The sequence below is a fragment of the Manis javanica genome, chromosome 6, assembly GCF_040802235.1.
Source record: "Manis javanica isolate MJ-LG chromosome 6, MJ_LKY, whole genome shotgun sequence".
In the NCBI taxonomy this organism is placed as follows: Eukaryota; Metazoa; Chordata; class Mammalia; order Pholidota; family Manidae; genus Manis; species Manis javanica.
In genome coordinates, this window is record NC_133161.1 from 20,433,114 (window position 1) to 20,453,230 (window position 20,117).

General features: G+C 39.5%; 1 protein-coding gene and 1 long non-coding RNA gene across 11 annotated transcripts in view; one reads left to right on the forward strand and one right to left on the reverse strand.

Annotated features, from left to right (window-relative positions):
* MKLN1 (muskelin 1) overlaps positions 1-20,117 on the reverse strand; it is a 375,358-nt gene that overhangs the window by 223,849 nt on the left and 131,392 nt on the right. For 3 of the 5 annotated variants that reach the window (XM_073238452.1, XM_073238455.1, XM_073238454.1), the window contains 2 exons: positions 19,823-19,948; positions 1,133-1,211 (listed from right to left, as the gene is read on the reverse strand). The exons of 1 other annotated variant lie outside the window; for it this stretch is intronic. In XM_073238452.1, coding sequence (XP_073094553.1) covers positions 1,133-1,135 — 3 coding nt within the window. In that variant the 5' untranslated portion in view covers positions 1,136-1,211; positions 19,823-19,948. The remainder of the gene's footprint in view (positions 1-1,132; positions 1,212-19,822; positions 19,949-20,117) is intronic. One more of the 5 variants, XM_073238453.1, reaches the window with a different exon arrangement.
* Positions 1-20,117, forward strand: part of LOC108385954 (uncharacterized) — a 95,658-nt gene that overhangs the window by 3,536 nt on the left and 72,005 nt on the right. For all 6 annotated transcript variants that reach the window (XR_012132128.1, XR_012132129.1, XR_001850441.3 and 3 more), the window contains one exon: positions 15,473-15,556. This is a non-coding gene — a long non-coding RNA (uncharacterized lncRNA). The remainder of the gene's footprint in view (positions 1-15,472; positions 15,557-20,117) is intronic.

Sequence of the window (20,117 nt, forward strand, 5' to 3'; positions counted from 1 at the left end):
ACTCTCTGATGCCTTCTCAGTATACTTCTCATAGTAAATTCCCAGAGAAGAATAACTGAGTGTATGTGAGGTATCACCATTTACTATCTTCTTCTGCAAGGAAATATTTTTTGAGAGGCAAAGATTTTTTGATGTACCAGACCTTGTTCTAGATGCTAGGGAGACAGGGATAAACAGTCCAGATAAGGGCCCTTGTTTCTTGGAACATACATGTTAGGGCACCATATATAAATACAATACACAAATAAGTCAACTAGATAATCTTTGTGCATTTTAGGTACTAAGGAGGGACTACACCAGTAATATTTAGATTGGATGGTAAAAGAGAGCTTCTCTAAGAAGGTAATATTTGAGTTAATACCTATACTATGAGAAAGTACAAGCCATACAAAAGGCTAGATAATTCTAGACAGAGAGAATAAGCAAGGGCAGTGGGCCTGAGTCAGGAAAGGGGTTGGTGTGTTCAGATAGAAAGTGTGACTAGAATGCAGTGATGGTCAGGGAGAGTGGAGTCAGAACACACAGGGCTCTAACAGTCATGGTAAGGTGTCATGATATGGAATTGTGAAGGACAGACCTGTGCAGGGATTCAAGCCAAGGAGTAAAATGCTCTACATTTTGTAAAGATCACCCTGCAAAACAGAAAATGGGTTGTTGAAAAAAGGTAGGGGTTGAAGTAAGATTTGAATCAAGGTTATTATAGCAGTCAGGCAAGAAGTAATAGTGGCTAGATCTTGCAGAGGAGATGGAGAAAGGGGGCTGAATTGGGAATATCTTAGAAGTAGAACCAGCTAGGCTTGGTGAGGGAGGGAAGGCAGGTGGAAAAGGAAAGAAACAAGGATACCCCCTGGGTCTAGATAGTGATGTTTTTATTGAGAGGAAGATTTGGAGTTGGAATAGTTTTGGGGTAGATGGAATTAAGAATTCTGACTTCAGTGTACCATATAAGGGATGCCAAATAAAATTCTAAGTGGAATTGCCAAATATCCAAATGGGAGACCTAAATTGGTCAGAGTCTTATACTAAACCATCTCATAGACATTTGGCCTTCTTCATATCTAACCAGTCAGTGGTTGCTTCTCAGCTTAGGCATTGATACTTAATGTCAGTCAATTTTTCTTTGAGGAGTTACCATTTTCTTGCAGTGTCAGCATAGTTCCAGGTATAGCAGCTCTATACTTCAGATAGAAGAAACCATGTGTAGTAGCCATCTGTAAAAGGGGATATAGGAGTATAAAAATATTCTGTGGAAAGAAACTTAGAGTATGCATTGAAAATCTTTGTTTCTACTACTTTTCCAGCTATGACACCTTGGTAAAGTCACTTAACTTCTTTCTCATTTTCTACTTCAATAAAGTGAATTTAATAAAATATCTCCTATCAACAAGGGGGTTTTGAAGATCAAGTGAATGAAGAGAACAATTATTGAGTGCCTAGCTTGTCTGTTATAACACAAGTTCTCATTTAATTCTCACAGAAACTCAGATAAATAAATATTATTCACCTTTTCACAAATGAAAGAAATAAGATTCTGAAAAATAAATAATTGTTATCTTCTGTTTGCCCCTCCAGATGTGTAGAAGGGAAGAGAGTGAGGCTGAAGTACTCCTTCCTCTGACACCCTACCTGTAAGGTCATTCTGGGCTAACTGGCCCTTTTGACCAAAGGTCACAAGACCTCCTCCCAAGTGGCCACTCAGTTCTCTCTTGTTCTGGGTTCCACTTACCACCCTCTCCCCTTATTCCCTGTGGTTTCCTGATATGGTCTCACACTTTTATAAAAAATCCCTTTATTAAACATCTCAAATTGCCAAATTTGAGAATGCTGTTTCCACCTGGGATCCTAACTGATAAATATCCAAGGAGATATAGCCAGAAATCTTTGATTCAAACACACATCCTGTTTGATCTCATCCCATTCTTCTCAAGTGGAAAGAAACTTAGTAAACCATAAACTACTATTCAAGTATAAGATATTGGCAAATAATAGAGAATACCAGAGTTAAAAAGTACAACAAATACAACCGATTTATTTATTTCCAGATGAAGGAACACAAGCTGAGAGGGAAAAGAAGGTGTTTTTAATTGTTAGGAAGGGATTTCATGATTGTTATGCTTACCAAAGATTAAAATACATACTCTGAATAGACTGGAATAAATCAACAGCTCTGTACATGATTGGTTAAAACAAACCCCATAATTCACTGGTCAAGAAAAAATAAATCTTCAGATAGGCCCTATGAGGGTCTTGCTTTAGCTTACCAGGGTCATTCAAAGTTCATGGTCTCTTTAACATCTCTAGCTGGTTGGGGGAGTGGAAGCACAACACAGTGCTCAACATGCTATCTCCTAGGTAGATTTTCCATTTCTGCTATAAATGGAAGAATTTATCTTTACTATATTATCATATAACAGATGAAGAAAATAGTACCCAAATATATTAGATGGCTTGTCTGTGGTCATTTATACAACTGGCCTTTGGCAGATCTGAATATAGAATCCAAATACCTAATCCTCAGTCACTTTTTTCCTAATGTAATTAATGGAAACTTGTTAGGACTGCACCTGTATTATTCTTTAAATCTTCTGTAACTAGCATATAGTAGTTACTCAAATATTTCTTTCATGAATTGAAACTGTTAGTTCCTCCTGAATTTCTTTTAATTGTCTTAGGCAATTAAAGCTGCTATAGCAAATATACCATAGCTAGGTGGCTTAAACATTTATTTTCTCATAGTTCTGTAAACTGGGAAGTCTAAGATCAAAGTACTAGTAGATTCAGTACCTGATGAGAGCCTTCTTCCTGTTGCACAGACATCTACCTTCTTCATCCTACCCCAACCCTGCAAAATGCATGTTCCTTTCTTATGAAAAAAAAAATTCATTCCATTCCAATATCCCCAAAGTCTTAACTCACTCCAGCATCAACTCTAAAGTTAAGTCCAAAGTCTCCTCTAAATCATCTAAATTAGATACAGGTGAGACACATCCTGAGCAAAATTCCCCTCCAAATGAACCTATGAAATCAAGTAACTTTTATGCTTTCAAAATACAGTGGAAAGACAGATATTCCCATTCCAAAAGGGAGAAATAGGAAGAAGGAAAGGGTCATAAGTCCCATGCAAGCAGGAAACCTAGCAAGGCAAACTCCATGAAATCTTAAGTCCTGACAATATTCCCCTTTGGCTTCATGCTCTGCTTTTAGTACCACCTTTGGGACTCCCTGGGGTGGTGGCTCTGCCACTGCTGTTCTTCCAGGCCAGAGACATCCCCAGAGCTCTACCTGATAGTGGGTCATTCCCCCAAGGCTTTGCATGGAGTTCAACTGGCCTGTTGAAATTGAGGCAGTGGTCTCCCCTTTTAAAATTCCTCTTCAAGGTGGCAACCTTAACGATTCCAAATTGTTTTCAGGGTCATTCTTTCCCTGTGAAGAAGAATGGCTTACATTCTAACTGAATAACTCTGCGGTCCTGGTCCTATAAAACCCAAACAGTCCAACAGCCTTCCTTCATTCCATTCCATTTCCATCCCTTTCAGTTCAGACTAGAGCATTCCTGCTGGGGTAGCTGATGAGGTCTGCGGTTCATATCCATACTAACCTCCTTATCAGATGGTCAGCCACCCATATACTTAGTGTTTTTTTCCAAACGTGCTTTCTCATTTTTTGTGATGAGGATAGGCTTAGAATTTTCCAAATCTTTAAGTTCTTATCCTTCTCTCTTCTCTCATTTTACTGTAAGCAGTCATGGGGAAACAAGCCATTTCTTCAACACCTTGCTTAGAAATCTCCTCAGCTAAATACCCAATCTCATCACTTGCAACTTCTACCTTCCACAAAACACTAGAACACAAACAATTCAGCAAAGTTCTTTACTGCTTTATAACAAAGATCACCTTTCCTCCAGTATCCAATAACATATTCCTCATTTCTGTTTGGGACCAGAATTACCTAGTTCCAAAACTGCTTCCACATTTTTAGGTATTTGTTACAGCGGCACCCCCACTCTTGTGTATCAACTTCTGTCTTAGCTCAGGCTGCCAACAAAAATACAATGAACAACTAACATTTATTTCTGAACAGTTGGAGACTGGGAAGTCCAAGAATAAGGCACCAGCAGATTTGGTGTCTGAGAGCCCTATTCCTAGTTGGCAGATGGCTCCCTTTTTGCCATGTCCTCACATGGCCAAGAGAAAGAGCTCTGGTCTCCATCCCCTTATAAGGACACTAATCCCATGGTGGTGGTGGGGGGGGTGTCCACCCTTATAACTTCATCTAAACCTAATCACCTCCCAAAGGCCCCATCTCCTGATATCACATTAGGGATTAGGGTCATATGGATTTGGGGGGAACAAAACATACAGTACATAGCACTAAATAATTTTTTTTCAAAGTGAAAGGACTATTGCTTAGAAATCATATAGGTCAAGACTGGAAAGAGGTAAAGGGATGGGGGCTGTCAATCCATGTTTGGTGAGTAAATGAGGAAATTCACCATGGGAATTAGATGAGTCAATTTGCCCCAATAAAATTACCATTGAGCATTTCTTGGAAACAGAGAACTTAACATGCATTATCTCAATTAATCCTCACAACAGCCCTACAAGTAAACTCAGATTCTTGGAGATCAAGATTTGCCACTCTTATGTGCCCTCTCTATTATAGGATTCTCAAATGAATGTATTCCTAAACTAACATTCAACCTAGGATTCAGGATTCAGAAGGCCAAGAGAAAGATCTAATGTATTCCTAAGGCTAACAGTTCTGCCTCAATCTTCTGTTCTCTTATGGTTTCAGTATTAATTCATTTCAACTTTGTTATTGTTGTTTGAAATCATTTATTTGAGCTCAACACAGTCAGAAAGAGAAGATGAAAAGAAAATACCAAACTTTTGTTTGCTAAGTAAGGGGAATCCCCTTTGTTTTCTAGGACAAAGGAACTGTAGCTTTGCCCCCAGTGGGGCCTTTGCCCAAGTCACAGGTAAACATTGAGACTAGCCTCAGGTAGGAAGCTCAGGTCTGTCTTCTCCCAGGAGATGGCAGCAGTGGCCACCGCAGCCACCACCTGCCGAAGAAGTCAGACAGAATTCATCCTTTTGCCTTTCGGCATCCAAACCTAGAAATTCCTGATTCCAGAGACCACTTTATCCCTCCCTTGGTTTGCTGAGCTTGGTTCTAGCTGAAGCACAAGGAGCACAGGAACTGGCAATGATTCCTCTCCTAAGTACCTAGTTTTTTTATAAACACTTCGGGCTGAGCTATGACCTTGAAGCATTGTGAAGGAGGACCAGGAAGTCTCTGGCCAGGGAAAAGAGCTTTAACAAGAAACAACGACTTAAACACTTACAACCACAGAGGCATAAGTCCAAAAGACCCCAGCTCACAATTTGGTGCTTCACAAACAGATTATAGACCCAGCCTCCCAGCTACCAGCCAGCTGACCTTATCATTGAATCTTGTCAGAGCTGCAATTTTCTCATCCACCTAGTGTGAACTAGGTGATCTTTAAGTGACTGATAATTATTAAATTATGAGTTCCTGCACTTTTATTTTCTGGATTATGTAGGGTTGGGCCTTCACCCTTTCAGAATTTTAAGAACCTCAGACACAACGAAGCACTATTGGTTCCAAGTTAACCCCAGGTGAGCACATATCTCAGTTTGGTGAACACTGCCAGCTGCCTAGGAGGTGGGCAGGAATCCCAGGAAATGTCTTAACACCACACAGCTATGGAGGAACTCTCAACTGAAGGGGGTTGCTTTGCAAATTACCACATCTAAGTGAAGCTGACAAACGAACATTCTAAAAAGCAATTAACACTGATTCCTAGTGTATTTGGAACAAAAGACCTTTTGGGGAAAGTGAAATTGGCACAGAAAAAATTATCCCAGCCTTCTGGGTAGAAATGTTTGAGGTTAAGGGGATGCTTACGTCAGGATCTGTCAGGGCTTTTGTCCCATCACCACAGTTAGGGGCTAAACCGGGTTTTTGTGAAGGAGGAGACAGAACTAGCTCCTCTCACTTCGCCCATTTCATCCTACTTGCTGTCACCTTCATTGCCTGGACTGCTAAAACTTTCATCCATTCATTCAGTAAACATTTATTGGGCACCTACTGTGTGTGGTACTGGAAGTGCACCTGCCTATTAAGGAGCTCACAGTCAAGTAATGAGGCCTTAAATGGGTTAATACACAAAGCATTCAGAAAGGATTAGCATATAAAATATAAAGTAATATAGTGGTCATAGTGGTAGGTAGCAGTAGCATTATCTCCCTAAGGCCACAGGCCAAAGCAATTTCCAAGTTAAAGCTATACCCAGAACATACAATCGTCTAGAGATAACCCGATAGTCCTCTAGCTATTGGTTCCTGGGGGTCTTTCAAGGCAACCCTTTCTCCCTGTTTCACAAGAAAATAATAATATTAGAATCCCTTTCTGGGTTTTGGCAGCTTTGGCTCCAGAAGGCCATTACAAATAGGAATATGTATATGTTACCTGGCATGAAAGAATCAGGCTGACTGGGGACAGCTTCCTCCTCTACGTTTCCCCATTAGAATATTAGCACAGGTGAGAGTAGGTTAAATAAGTTTTAGGATTACTGACACAGAGGGAACTAGACAGAGTTAACTGGGGAATGCTAGAAATAGGAAAGTACTGTGATAGTTCATTCTAGATGGCTCCACACTAGAAAAGAAAACCAGATCCAGCCTGGAGAGCAGGTCAGAGAGTAAAGGAACACAGGGATGTCCAGTGGGACTGAGCTGAGCTATACAGTACGACAAACAAGCAGAAGAGAAGGAAACTGTTTTTCCTGGTTCCCCCATATCTGTCTGAGATCAGTCTGAGAGGTCAACTGAAGTTTGTCTTCAAAGAGACATCAGATGCCCTCATAATGTTGGAATCAGGTCAAATCATTTCTCAACTGTGAATTTTTATAAAGACCTTCCTCATATTGATCATTTGGATTTCTTTTGTTCCTGTGTATTTCCAAGTAAGTTTACCTCACACCTCTACAACCAGTTTTCAAAAATGCCAGTTAAAAATATAAAGCACAAAGGTTGAGAACCTCTGACCTTTCTCTTAGCTTAATTGTATCCAGTGTAATGTCCATGTCACTGCTCTCGGACCAAAAAATAACTGGCATAACAATGAGATTCTCTGGTGAGCACAGAGAAAAGCCTCTAAGCAGTGGCTCTTTTTGGCTGCATATTGGAATCACATGGGGAAATTTAAAAAATCCCCGCACTACATCCCAAACCAATTACATCTTAGGAGTGGGATCTAAGCATGATACATTAATTTCAAGTTCCTCAAAAGATTTGTATGTGCAGCCAAATTTAAGAACTTTTCCCCCTTATGTCCTGGGAGAGTGGCAGGCAGGAGGCTGCTGGTAACTGACAGCTGAGCTCTCCTTCCTTTGGAATTTCTCCAGAGAAGTCAGCATCAAGAAACCAGATACTGTGACAGCAGCTAGCTTGGACATCCACTTTGTAAGGTTTCCATTTCGACTTCCCCACCTTATCCACCAGGTTTACAATTAAAATGATGTGAGTATTTAAGAGTTGTATCAGCATTTCAAAGAATGTTGGTAATGGGTAAGGGTGATGCAAATGCCATGCTCGAGAGACCCCACATTCATGTTAAAAACATCTTAAAACCAATCATAAATACTTTCCTTAACTCCCTCACACTACTAGTTGTTTCCCTCTCCTCCTTTACCCATTTTTCTTATCCCCATCTTCTCTCTTCCTACCTAAGAGTCTCCAACTGCTCTCTCACCATCTTTCTGTCCTATTCCTTTTACCCCTTGTTTATCTTTAATCACCCTCTCCACCTGTCTTGCCAGTGGGTTTCAGCCCCAGGCAAGTTCACTATGGATTCAGTGTGACCAAAGAAAATGACAGCAAAACATTCTCGGGGTGAAAGGGTTATACCCAATTTTATTTCCAGGTGGCAGGTCAGTCACTAGAATCCCATTCTCTCAGAGCAAGTCTGCGTGCAGCAAGCCAGTCTCTGCTTCTGGGCCTCTCTGCCTGCACAGCCATCCCACACAGCAGTCCTCTGGGCCTCTGTCCTCCGCACTGCCACCACTCCAGCCTCTGCTCTGCTCTCCTGCACCCTTGCAGCCCTGACACCCTGCCGCACCCAGAGCACTGGGCGGAGCTCTTTATATAGAGTCAACAGCCATGTACTTCCCACAGGTGTGCAGTGAGCTAGTCAACCAGGGCCAGGTGAGAATCCTGGCCACAGGAACTCTAATTTTATCCACAGCCTCGCTATTCTTTCTGCATCTGACTCCCATTTACCTCACTCTTACTCTCCCCCTTACTCACAACCCACACCTCTCTCTATTTTGTCTTTCCCACTTGTACTTCCTTAATTGACTATACTGTAGAGCAAAACCATTGTCAGATATTTATAATGACTAAAGATATTTTGTTTATGATTTTAAAAGCAGGTAAGTTCTGAAAATGCTATGTTTGTATCTCCAAGGGAGAAAAAAAAAACTTTCTCATAGCTAGCACTCCTCAAGTAGAAACTATAATACTTACTTTTCTTAAAACTTCTTGTATTGGCTCTAGATTACTTTTTTCATGTAGTCAGTGACCCTCAATAGAAAAATGTCTCTGTTTTTCAATAATCCTGACACCACCAGCTGACATCAATGTAAAAAGGGAAACAAGCTAAAAACAGTAGTTGAGTGTATGCATGTGAATTGCATATTCAGTTGCAAAATCATCACATTATTATTGTAATTGCAGAGGGGAGGTATTTAAATAATTGTTAAAAGTATCTTCTTGAGGAAATAACTAAATCAGGGCCGGCTGTCACAAACCAATCTACAATAATAATTCTGTATGTGCATCTTCAGTATTCATAGCAATTCTACAACAAATTTGTGCATTCATCTAATGTCCTTAAACAACCTAAAAAATAACAAATAAACCTTAGTCAGATCCAGTGTCTCACTTGGTAGTTGACCTCTATTTTTTTAAGCCATGTCCCTGAACAACCTTAGAATTATAAACCACTAAATGAAAATTGCACCATCAATTCTATGATCAACTGGGGAGAGTGGCCCAGTATCCATCTGCTATGTTACAGCAACAAGTCTAGTTACACAAGTAGAGTGGAAACCAGGAAGTAGATAGATGATAAGACAACTGAAAAATTAGGAGAAATATCCATGAAGGTAGACATGTTTTACTGACTTGAAATTTGTAAGCAAACAGCAACTGTGAGAAAAGAGGGAAGGTCTTGTTTTCAGTTTATCTGTGAAATTAGGCAAAAGCACTTAAGATTTTCTCTTCTCAAGATACAGCTGTGAAATGACTAATAGGAATTAAGTGAACCTGCACCAGGAACTGAATGTGCCATTGCACTGCGAACAGAAAATATTCCCAATAGAGGCTGTCCTCTCAGATTAGTACGTTGGGTGTTTTAAAGAGGATCAGCCAGACATGAATATAATGCATTTATAAAGAGCAACAATCATCCAAGCACATTTGTAATTTTCCCCATATCTTTGGACTTTTGAATCATGTTTCTATCTTCCATGTCCCTAAAGAAACTCAGGAGAGAGGGAAAGAGGGAGAGATTTCCTATCACATTGTTTTCTCTTTGATGAGTTGCTTGTGGCTTTCTAGTAGGAGTCTCTCTGAAGGTTGACCTGAGCAATTTAAGAAGGGTGAATGACCCAGCACTGCTTACTATAGTTGATGACTGCTCTGATCTTACTATAGTTGATGATTATAAAATCATACACCCTAGTTGTAAGGGCTCAATAGTATTTGCATATTTCTATCCCCAATTAAAATCAATTTGCACACAACGTCATCCTTTTTCAGTAATTAAAATATTTTCTGTAAAAGTATCAGAAGGAGCACTGATTGACATTTTGAAAGTTGTTTCAAGGCACAATCTGTGTTGTTGTTTTTTTCATTGTACAAATATCATACCAACATAAAAATAAATTCAAACTTTAAAAAAGTTTAAAATGGAAAGAAAAATCTCCTTCCCACTCTTATCCCAGAGTAAGCACTGTTATCTGTTTCTTGTGCATTCTTTCCCCATAAACATATATATGTAAACCATTTTTACAAAAAACAGATCATGTATTATCCAGTGTCCTATTGTTAGATAATAGAAAACATATACATTGGTCTCTGTCCCCAGTTCCTGGCAGGGAGCTCCTAAAACCCATGTAAATTCCTAAGTGATAAGAACACAAATAGTATCTTTTGTTCTAATATTTGGTCTCTGACCCCACTTCCTGACACAGAGTTCCTAAATCCCTTTGAATTTCCTGGGTGGTAGGAGTCTTTTGTTATAGTGAGGTGGGCTCAAAGATAGGCCCTAAATGGGGAGGGTGGTTCCCAGAAAAACCAAGCCATCATTAGAAGCTTGGAATTTTCAGCCCCATCCCCCATTCTCTGGAGAGGAGAGAAGGGCTAGAAATGGAGTTAGTAATTGATCCTGCCTACATGAGCAAGCCTCCACAAAAATCCGAGTAGTATGGGATTCAAAGAGCTTCCCCATCTATGCTGGGAAGGTGACACAGCCCAACTCCACAGGGACAGAAGCTACTGCATTCAGGACCTTCCAGACCTCACCCTATGTAGCTCTTCATTTGGCTGTTCATCTTTATCCTTTACATTATCTTTTATTATATAATAAATGGATAAATTTGTTTCCCTGAGTTCTGTGAGTCTATCTAGCCAGTAATCAAATCCAAGAGGTAGGAGGTCATGGGAACCTCACATTTGTAACCAAGTCAGGCAGAAGTTGTGAGTAACCTAGGGACCTACTACTTGAGATTGGCATCTGAAGTGGGGGACAATCTCATGGGACTGAACCCTTAACCTGTGGTAGCTGATTCTGTCTTCAGGTAGATAGTGTCAAAATTAAATTAAATTGTAGGAAACCCAGCTGGTGTCACAGAATTGCTTGTTGGGAAAACATCTGGTTCCAGAGTGTTGTGAGTGTGATCATGGTGTGAGTGTAAAAGAGAAACACAGGAAGGAAAATTGAGTTTTTCCTAAACACCTATACCTTGGTTTATTCATTTAATAATAAATCAGAAGTATTTCCATGTCAGCACATACAGATCTTCCAAGGTGTTTTAATCATTGAATATGCCATAATTTGTTTAGCCACTGACCCATTAATGAATATTTAAATCATTTCCACTTACTATTATAAACATGTTTCCATGAGTAGCCTTATACAGTGTCATTGGGAACTCACATGATTCCATCTGTAGGATAAATTCCTTTGACTGAAATTGCTACATCAAGATATATGTTTAAAATTGGGCACGGTGCTCCCAAATTGTAACCCCAAAATAGTTGTAATCTACATTTTCATCAACAGTGTAAGTTCATGTATGCCCTTGCCAAACTGAGTTTTATCAAACTTACAACTTTTTATAATAGGTAAAAATGGTGTCAGATTGTTGTGATTTGCACTTTTAAAAGCATTAATGAAATGTAGTGTTTTTTCCCCAATAGTTTCTACCATTCTTATTTGTTCATATTCTTTGCCCATTTTTCTGTTCATTTTTCCCCCCATAAAACTGAAAGATCTTTATGTAAAAAGAAATAAGCACTCTTTTCCTTGGGCTACAAATAATTTTTTTCTTCTGTGCCATTTGTCTTTTGGCTCTATCTACAGTGTTTTCTTGTTATTGTTGTTGTATCTGTTTTTACCATACGAAAGTTTTAGCTGTTTTACACCAAAATATAAACAGCATTTTCCATTTTCATTTCTGAGTTTTGTCTGTATTTTCAGTAGTAGCTCTTTTGTAAGACGGGTCTTTTTAGAGTTGCCACTTTAATGCACCAGGACTTGATTTGAATTCCACAACAGCATATGGTACAGGTTAAAAAATTATGTTTTACTGTGGAAAGAGGAAGCCTATAAAGTCAAGGTCATTAAGAGAAAGGAGAGCAGAAAGACCCCATCCTTATACTGTCCCTGGCTGACCTGCTGGCCTCACAGAATGGTATGTGTTCCGGAGAAGGGAACTCTGCCCCTCTTTTGGCCTCCTTTTTGTATACAGCAAGTGTGAGAGTAGCCTTATCCTGAAAGAAATAATCAGACTATCTTGGCACCAGACAGCCTGGATTTTGGTGCCAGCTGTTTATCAGAGTTATCTGGGAAACACAAGCTGCCCAGCACCTTGACTTTTGGTCCTATGGGATGTTACACAAGAGAAAGGACGCCAGTGGTCCCATGGGAAGCTGAGCTTGTGTACAGTTCCACAGGCTGGGAGAAGCCCCCCTTTTCCCACCCCAACCCTCTATACCTGCTTTGAGCTAGCTCATTGTCCAGGCAATACAGAATGAGCACCCAGATTCATTTAGAACAAGCCTGCTCTCTGCAGCACAATGAATTAGTAAGGCAATGGATATGATATTAACTCTTTGACCCCCCCCCCCCCACTTTCTACTTTGGAAATTTTCAGATTCAAAAGGTCAAAAGAATGATATAATGAATGCCCCTATACTCTTAATCTAAATTCACCATTTGTTTACATTTTGTCACCTTTGCTGTATTTCTTTTTATAAACACATTTTTATCCATTGAAGCATTTGAAACTAAGTTGAATACTTCATGATAGTTCACTCAGAATAATTCAGCATTTATCTCCCTAAAAATAAAGCCATTTTCCTACATAACTGCAATACCATTTTCAGACCTAAGGAAAATTAATGATTCAATATCTTTAATTCCACATTCAAATTTCTCTAATTATCCCAAAGTCTTTTATAACTATCTTTTTTGTTTGGTCCAAAATCTTAACAAGGTCCATACATTGTATCTGAATCTGTCCCTCTAGTTGCGTCCCGAGGTGGACATTTTGCAATGACTGGAGCTATTCTGATCATCATGACCAGAGGTGCTACTGTCATCTAGTGGATAGAGACAAAGGATTCCTGCTAAATGCAATAAACAGGACAACCTCCCACAGCAAAGAATTATCTGGCCCGGGATTCAAAAACCTTGTTCGGGTCTATCTAGAACAGTCTCCTCACTTTGTTGTTTCTCTGGACACTGACTTGCAGTGTCCAGACCAGTTGTAATGTAAAATGTTCCACACTATTCTGCTAATTGTTTCCTCATGATTGGTTGCCATTTAAATGTACTTGGCAAGAATATTACACATAGATTATTGCAACAGTTAGCTATTACTGCTAACAACTCACCCCAAAACTCAGTGGCATTATTTTAACAGCCATTGGCTACGTAGTTCTCCTGATCTGGGCTGGGCTCTCCTGATTTCGGCTAGACTCATTCATGAATCTGCAGTCGTTTGGCAGATTGACTGGGTGCTGGCTGGACTAGGATGACCTCAGCTGATATGACTGGGCTCAGCTCCATTCATCTATCACACTTAGCAGGCTATCCCTGGCCTGTTCTCATGGAAGAGGCAGGGGGCTGAAAGAAAGTGAATGTGTGCAAGGTTTCTGGAGGCCTAGATTTACTGGTACTCATGTCACTTTAACTGCATTATGTTGGCCAAAGAAGGTAACAAAGCCAGCCTAGATTCAAATGATAGAGAAATAAACTCTACCACTTGATGGGAGTTACCTCAAAGTCACATTGTAAGCGGGTAGATAAGAGAGGGAAAGAATCTGGGCCTATTGCAATCAGTCTATCAAAATGATATTGTGAACCTCTTACTGCATCATATCAGGAGGTAGATTATGTCACGTTGTCCCTCTATTAGTGATGTTAAGTTTGATACCTGATTAAATGGTAACTTCAGTTCAGCCTCCATCTTCGTATGGCATTCTCCTGTGACTCTTTGTCACATAACCATCTTCTTATAAGGGTCCCAGCTATATTGAATTAGGGTCCCATCCTATTCCAGTCTGACCTCAATTACATCTGCAATTCTTAAGCCTCATCATTTCTTCAACATTTAAGTTGGCATTCTTTCATAAAGAAGGTCTTATTTTCCCATTTCTCACCCATCTCCTTTCCTTCCTCCCCCAGCTTTTTAAATCATTGGGTGTTGCTTTTTCTTTTTATACAGCCATGCAAACAAATCTTTGGCAATGAGACAATGCCAAATTGTCTCAGATTTGTCCAGCAAGAGCCCGAAAGTCAACTCTTAATGAAGAAAAGCACAATAAGTATTTAAACTTTTATTAAATGTGACATTTTTTTTTTAAAAATCTGACATTTACCGCTAATCTATCTCAGAGGACCTACTTCTGCTGTCCAGATAAGTCAGTTTATATTTTTCTTCCTGGGGTGAACATATGATTATTTCCCATGAGAAAAGTCTCATCATCATTCATAAGAAAAAGCTGTCATCTATTGAATATACTGTTTTACATATGTTATTTTAATTGTCATAATTCTACGCCTAAGCAATGTTACTACATATTACAAATGAGAAATCTGAGATTTAAAGTGAGCTACTGAAAAGAACATGGATTTGGCAAACTCGGTTTGAATCCTATCTCTGTCACTTATTAGGTATGTGATTTGGAGCCTCTCTAGGCCTTGGTTTATTTATCTTTACTATGGCAATAATGATATTTGCCTCACAGGTTTGAGCCCAGTAGCTTATTTGATATAGAGTAGGTGTTTATTAGTTCTCTTCTTTCAGTATCCCGATGAAAGGCCATGACTTCTACATCATATTGGATAAATAACAATGCCACAGAGTCCACTAGCAAGCAATCAGTAGTTGATCAATCTCATTAATTCTCATTAGGGATTAAAGATAGCATGACCTAAGTTTCAGCTAAAGCTTACCTTTAAATATCTTTAGGGGAAAAAAAGTCTCCTAATCAATTTCTTAATACTATGGGAAGGAGATCGTATCTATTCAACTTAAGAGAACGACTTTTAGGGAGATCTTTTGTATTTTGCATACACATTGGGAGGCTTATATACAAATCAATCTTCAAAACAGACTAAACTTTGTTCATCTGAAAACTGCATTCATTCATCCCACAAATAGTATTGAGCACCTACTATGTCCCATACAATGTTCCAGGCCTGTGGGATACATCAGAAAATAAAACAAATATCCCTGCTCTCATTTATCTTCTAGTTGTGGGAGATAGAAGAAAAACAAATAGATTTGCAAATTATATAGAGTATTAGAAGCAGGTAAGTACTAATGAGAAAAATTAATGAAGTGGGGGTGTACAGGAGGGGATTGCAATTTTAAATAGGGTTGTCATTGTTTAAAATGTGCTATTTGAGCAAAGACTTGAAAGAGGTGAGTAAATTGGTCATGTGGCCATCTGGGAGAACAACAAATACAAAGGCCTTTGGGCAGGAGTGTGCTTGGAGGCCAGGGTGGCTGGAGTGCAATGAATGAAGGGAAGTATTTTATTTATCTAAAAACATTCAAATAGCCCTCACTAGTAACATTTTTTTAAGCACTTAAAAATTATTAACTAATCCTCCCAACAACTATATGAAGTACATACTTTTTTTTCTTTTCCAGATGTGGAAACTAACACACAGGATGGTTAAAAACTGCCCCCAAATCACATAACTGTCAAGTGATAGACCTGGGACTGGAGCTCAGGTAATCTGCTACTAGAGACTTTCAGTGCTTTTAAGCACCAAAGCATGCTGTACTGCTTTCTAGCAGTTAAAAGATGAGGTCCAGTAATGGGGGGCTGGCTCCCATAGGTCATTAGAGGCCATTGGTAAGAATTTTGGTTTTTATTTTGCATGATATGAATTTTGAACAGAAGAGTAATATGTGTTTGTTTTTGTTGTTGTTCCAGAAATTTCCAAAGCATTTATATACTTTAAGAATATATTATTCTTAGCATTTAACATGCTTGTGTAAATTCAAAAGGATTTCTATTTATGGGAACAAAGAAAAGTTATGTATAATTGAGAAATGATATTCCATCAAATACCTTTTGTATAATCTTAATCTATTTTTTTAAAGTCTTTTAAGAACCTCTTTATTGTATGGATCTAGCAACATTAAGTACTTTCTTGGGGCACCAAGGCACGGTTTTGACCAAAAAAATTTGTTTCCTACAAAGGAAAGGTTAAAAAAAGGGTGGGGGGGGTGTAAAAAAATTATAGGGAAAATATCCTATATAAAATATGTCCTGTCTGCATACTAAAGCTAATGGGTTAGTGCAGCTGCCTTCTTGGGCTTAATGTGTCAGCACCCTATAGAGGGACTCACACCTTCACTGGGGCTCCATGACCTCAAGTGTGGAGTGATCCAGTGGCAGCTGCCCTTGAGAGTAACTAAAGGGCTCAGGCTCGAGCCACCCACCCTGCTCAAGGAGCATTTAGGAGCAGCACAGGCAGAGTCAGTCTGGAGAAGAGAAAGCATTCAGAAGATTACACAGTCACCCAGGAATGCTATTAATGATCATAACTGTCACAATTTATTTAGCATTTACTGTATGCCTAGCATCATGCCAAATGCTTTACAAGCATGAGCTATATAGCATCATCATCCCTATGCTATGAGTAAAGAAACTAAGGCTTAAAGAGATTAAGTAAATTGTCCAAGATCATATACAGCTGTAACTAAAGCCAGCTCTGCCAGTCTCCAAAGCCCGTATTCCTACACATTTATTCTATGCTGTCTAGGAATATAATTCTCTAGGAATATAATTCCTTCTGTAACCCTCAAAACACTGTTTTTCTGGAGATGATTCCAGTTCTGAATTTCCAACTGCCCTGTTGGACATAACAGCAAGTTTCAGCCTTAACCTTTCTTCTACTATTCAGTATATCAGATACATCTTATATGCCTCATCAGATTCTCTTGTTATCGTCTCTGAAGTCCTCAATTTCTTATTCTGTCTCCACCACTACTGCAACTTTCTGTGTTTGGGCCCACGTAGTCCCACTACCTGGGGCTGAAGCTTCTCTGCCATTTTCCATCCCAGCCCTACCCCTTGACTGCCAGTGAGCACCAGGCTCACCAGCTATATGCAGTGAGTTTCTGGCTTCTCTCTCTACTCCCCAAGCAGAACTAAAGGCCATTACATAAAGCACTGGCTATGTCTTGCTGTGAGACTAACAATGGGAACATACGACATAACCTAGAAGTATGAGGAAAGTAACTCCTGGTGTGGTGGAATTTGATTAGTGGGAATAGGAGATTGGAGGGAACATGAAGATGGAGTCCTTTTCCTTTCTCCCTTCCAAGAACTTACCGAGCATGTTTTCACCTTAGAGCATGTCTGGAGATACTCTGCATGGACATGCAGGCATACCTACTGCCTCTGCAGATTGTTCAAGCATTGTCTTCCATTGCTACCCCTCTTTCTCTGTCTCTCTTCCCTTTTTCTCTCACTCTTACGACCCTGAGATTGCATCTTCTAAATAAAATATTAGCATTAATTCTTGGTTTGAGTTCTGTTTTTCTAGAAAACATAGGCTAAGATTTCCAAGCTCAATTTCCTAAATTCCCTTGGCTCAAAGCCAAGCTTCTAAGAGTGTATACCAAAAGATAATAATTACAGATAATAATTCTATTAGTTCTATCAGTATACCTGATAGAATTAATGTATTGCCTTCAGAAAGGTACAATTTATTTGGGAGAAAATAAAAATAATTGAAAGGATCCTTGGTGGTAAAAAAATTTTGAAGCAGTAGCTCAAAACTAGCCTCCATCCCAAATCCACTCACATCCTGATTATAATTAGCTTTTCCCTTCCTTTTCAGTCCTACTCTGGTTTGGGTCGCCTTTCTTGCTTGAACTGTTTATGAAAGTTTCCTAATTTGTCTTTCTCACTGCCCATAGATTGTTATGATCTACATTATCAACTTTAATACCAACTATAGAATTTCTCTATTTGGATTATACCACTGGCTATTCTGGGCTGCTTGCTTTTCCCAAACACGCATTATGCTTTTCTGAGATCACCATGCCTCTGCTATTAAAATGGACAACAGAAGTACATGTAGGTTTTGATACCCACCCTGGAAGAATCAGAATGCCTGCCACACTTATAACCACCTCCTAGGGATTGCTAATAGACAGGATACCAAATTATGTATCAACTTATTCTGTCAGTTCAAACAAAACCTTGTTCAGGAGCAGACACCTAACCTAGGGCAATAAACCTGTGCTGATATGCTAGCTCACCAGAACAGTCTTCCTAACAACCTGTCATTGATGATGAGCAGCCAAACCAGTCAGGTCCTTTGGGGGAGTTAAATATGAATTACAGAGAGGAAGTCAGCAGTTAGCAATGGTCAGAAGCTGGAAGATGGACAGAAAGAAGGAAGAAAGTTGAAGTTATGTGGCAGCAGAAACCATGAGGCAGCAGAAACTATGAGATGGAGAAAAGGAATACAAAGTACTTAGTAGCAAGGGCAGCAGAAGCAGAGAGTCACAATAATAGCAGATAATTAGAGTACAAAGCAGCAGATGTTTACTGCGAAGAGCCCACAAGATAACCCAGCTGTTACGTCTGTATTGTGTGCTGAATCACCTTCCAGTTCCCACTGGTCATTACTTAACTAAGGCAACCTGAGTCTGTCTGCTCTGGAAAATTAAAATTTTGTTTTCTGGTCTCTATAGCAGTCCAGACCATGGCAGGAAACTGAAGGTACACTCAGTTGGGATTTTGAAAATAATTTGATGAAGACACTATTTATAATGATATAAGCAGGGTTTGGGGAACGTAAAAGGAATATTGAGGCACCCAAGGACTAGCAAGAGAGGAAGCCCAGGGATGAAGGGACAAAGGAAGAAATTGTGTTATGGGAGCCCAAAAAGAACTAGAGCTGTGAATGGGGCATGGCTACTGCCAGAACCATGGTGCTGGAATGGGGAGGAAAGAAGAAACACCTCAGCCTCTTTTTCCTCCCACCCTCTGATACCTGCTGATGCCTCCCATTGGGCAAACACAACCGTGAGCCATAGGGCAGTGGAGCCCAGGTGCTGTCAGCTGTGGGTAACAGCTTGATGGGGCACAGAGCAGGGCAGAGGATAGGCGGCTGTCATGGGCTGACTAATGTTCCCTCCAAAACATATGTCCACATGCTAAAAACTTGATAATATCACATTATATAGCACCAGAAGTGATTAAATTCAGGATCCTAAGAGGAGGTACTTATCTTAGATTACTTGGGTGGGCCCTAAATGCTATCATATGTATCCTAATAAAAGTGAAGCAGGGAGAATTTTGACAGAGAAGAGAAAAAGGCAGTGTGACAGAATCAGAAATTGGAGTGAAGTGGCCACAAGCCAAGGAAAGCCTGGAGCCATCAGAAGCTGGAAGAGGTGAGGAACACACTCTTCAGAGGGAGCATGACCCAGCCAAAATCTTGATTTTGCTCTTCCAGCCTCTAGTACTGTGAGAAAATAAATTCTGTTCTTTTAAGCCACCTAGTTTGTGGTAATTTATTCTGATAGTCACAGAAAAAGTAATATAGGGCTAAGTGGAGAATGACCAGCACAAAGCCTATTCATCTTGAATGCCATGTTGACCGTGATGAAGTACCTGACCGCCTTGGCTGGAAGTTCTGTTGCCTACCTTCTGTATTCCCTTTAGAACTTCTTTTTTGGACCACTCATATGATTCAAATTAAATGCTCCCAAGTTATAGTTTCTTTTGAATACAAACATCTTTTCATCTAACCAGATTATAACATTCTTCTTTAGAAGAAGAACCTTGTTGTACATTTTCGTATCCCACAAAAATACTAACACAGTACTTTGAACAGACTGGACATTCTGTAATTGGTAAATGAAAAAGAAAGCTTCCATTTGTCCCCCTATAAATGGAAAATAACAATTTCCACTGACTTGCTTTTCAGAGATAATAATGGCAGTGTTTCCTGGAAACAATTTCTGTACCTGTAACAGAATGATATATCTGAAACACCCATTCCTGCTGGAGCAATTCCTCAGGAAAAAAAATTACATCTAGTTTTAGCATGTCCTCTATTCCATGTGGAGCTGAAACTGTTTGCGGTTTCACCCCTAGGAGGAAAAGATGGAATAGTTAAGAAAATATAAGAGCTGAGTATTGGTGTTTTTGCAGTAACTGATTCATCCAATAAATGTTTATCAAAGGACTGTTATGTTAAAGTACAATCCATAAATACTAGGAAAACCCACACACACACACACACACACGGAATAAGGCATG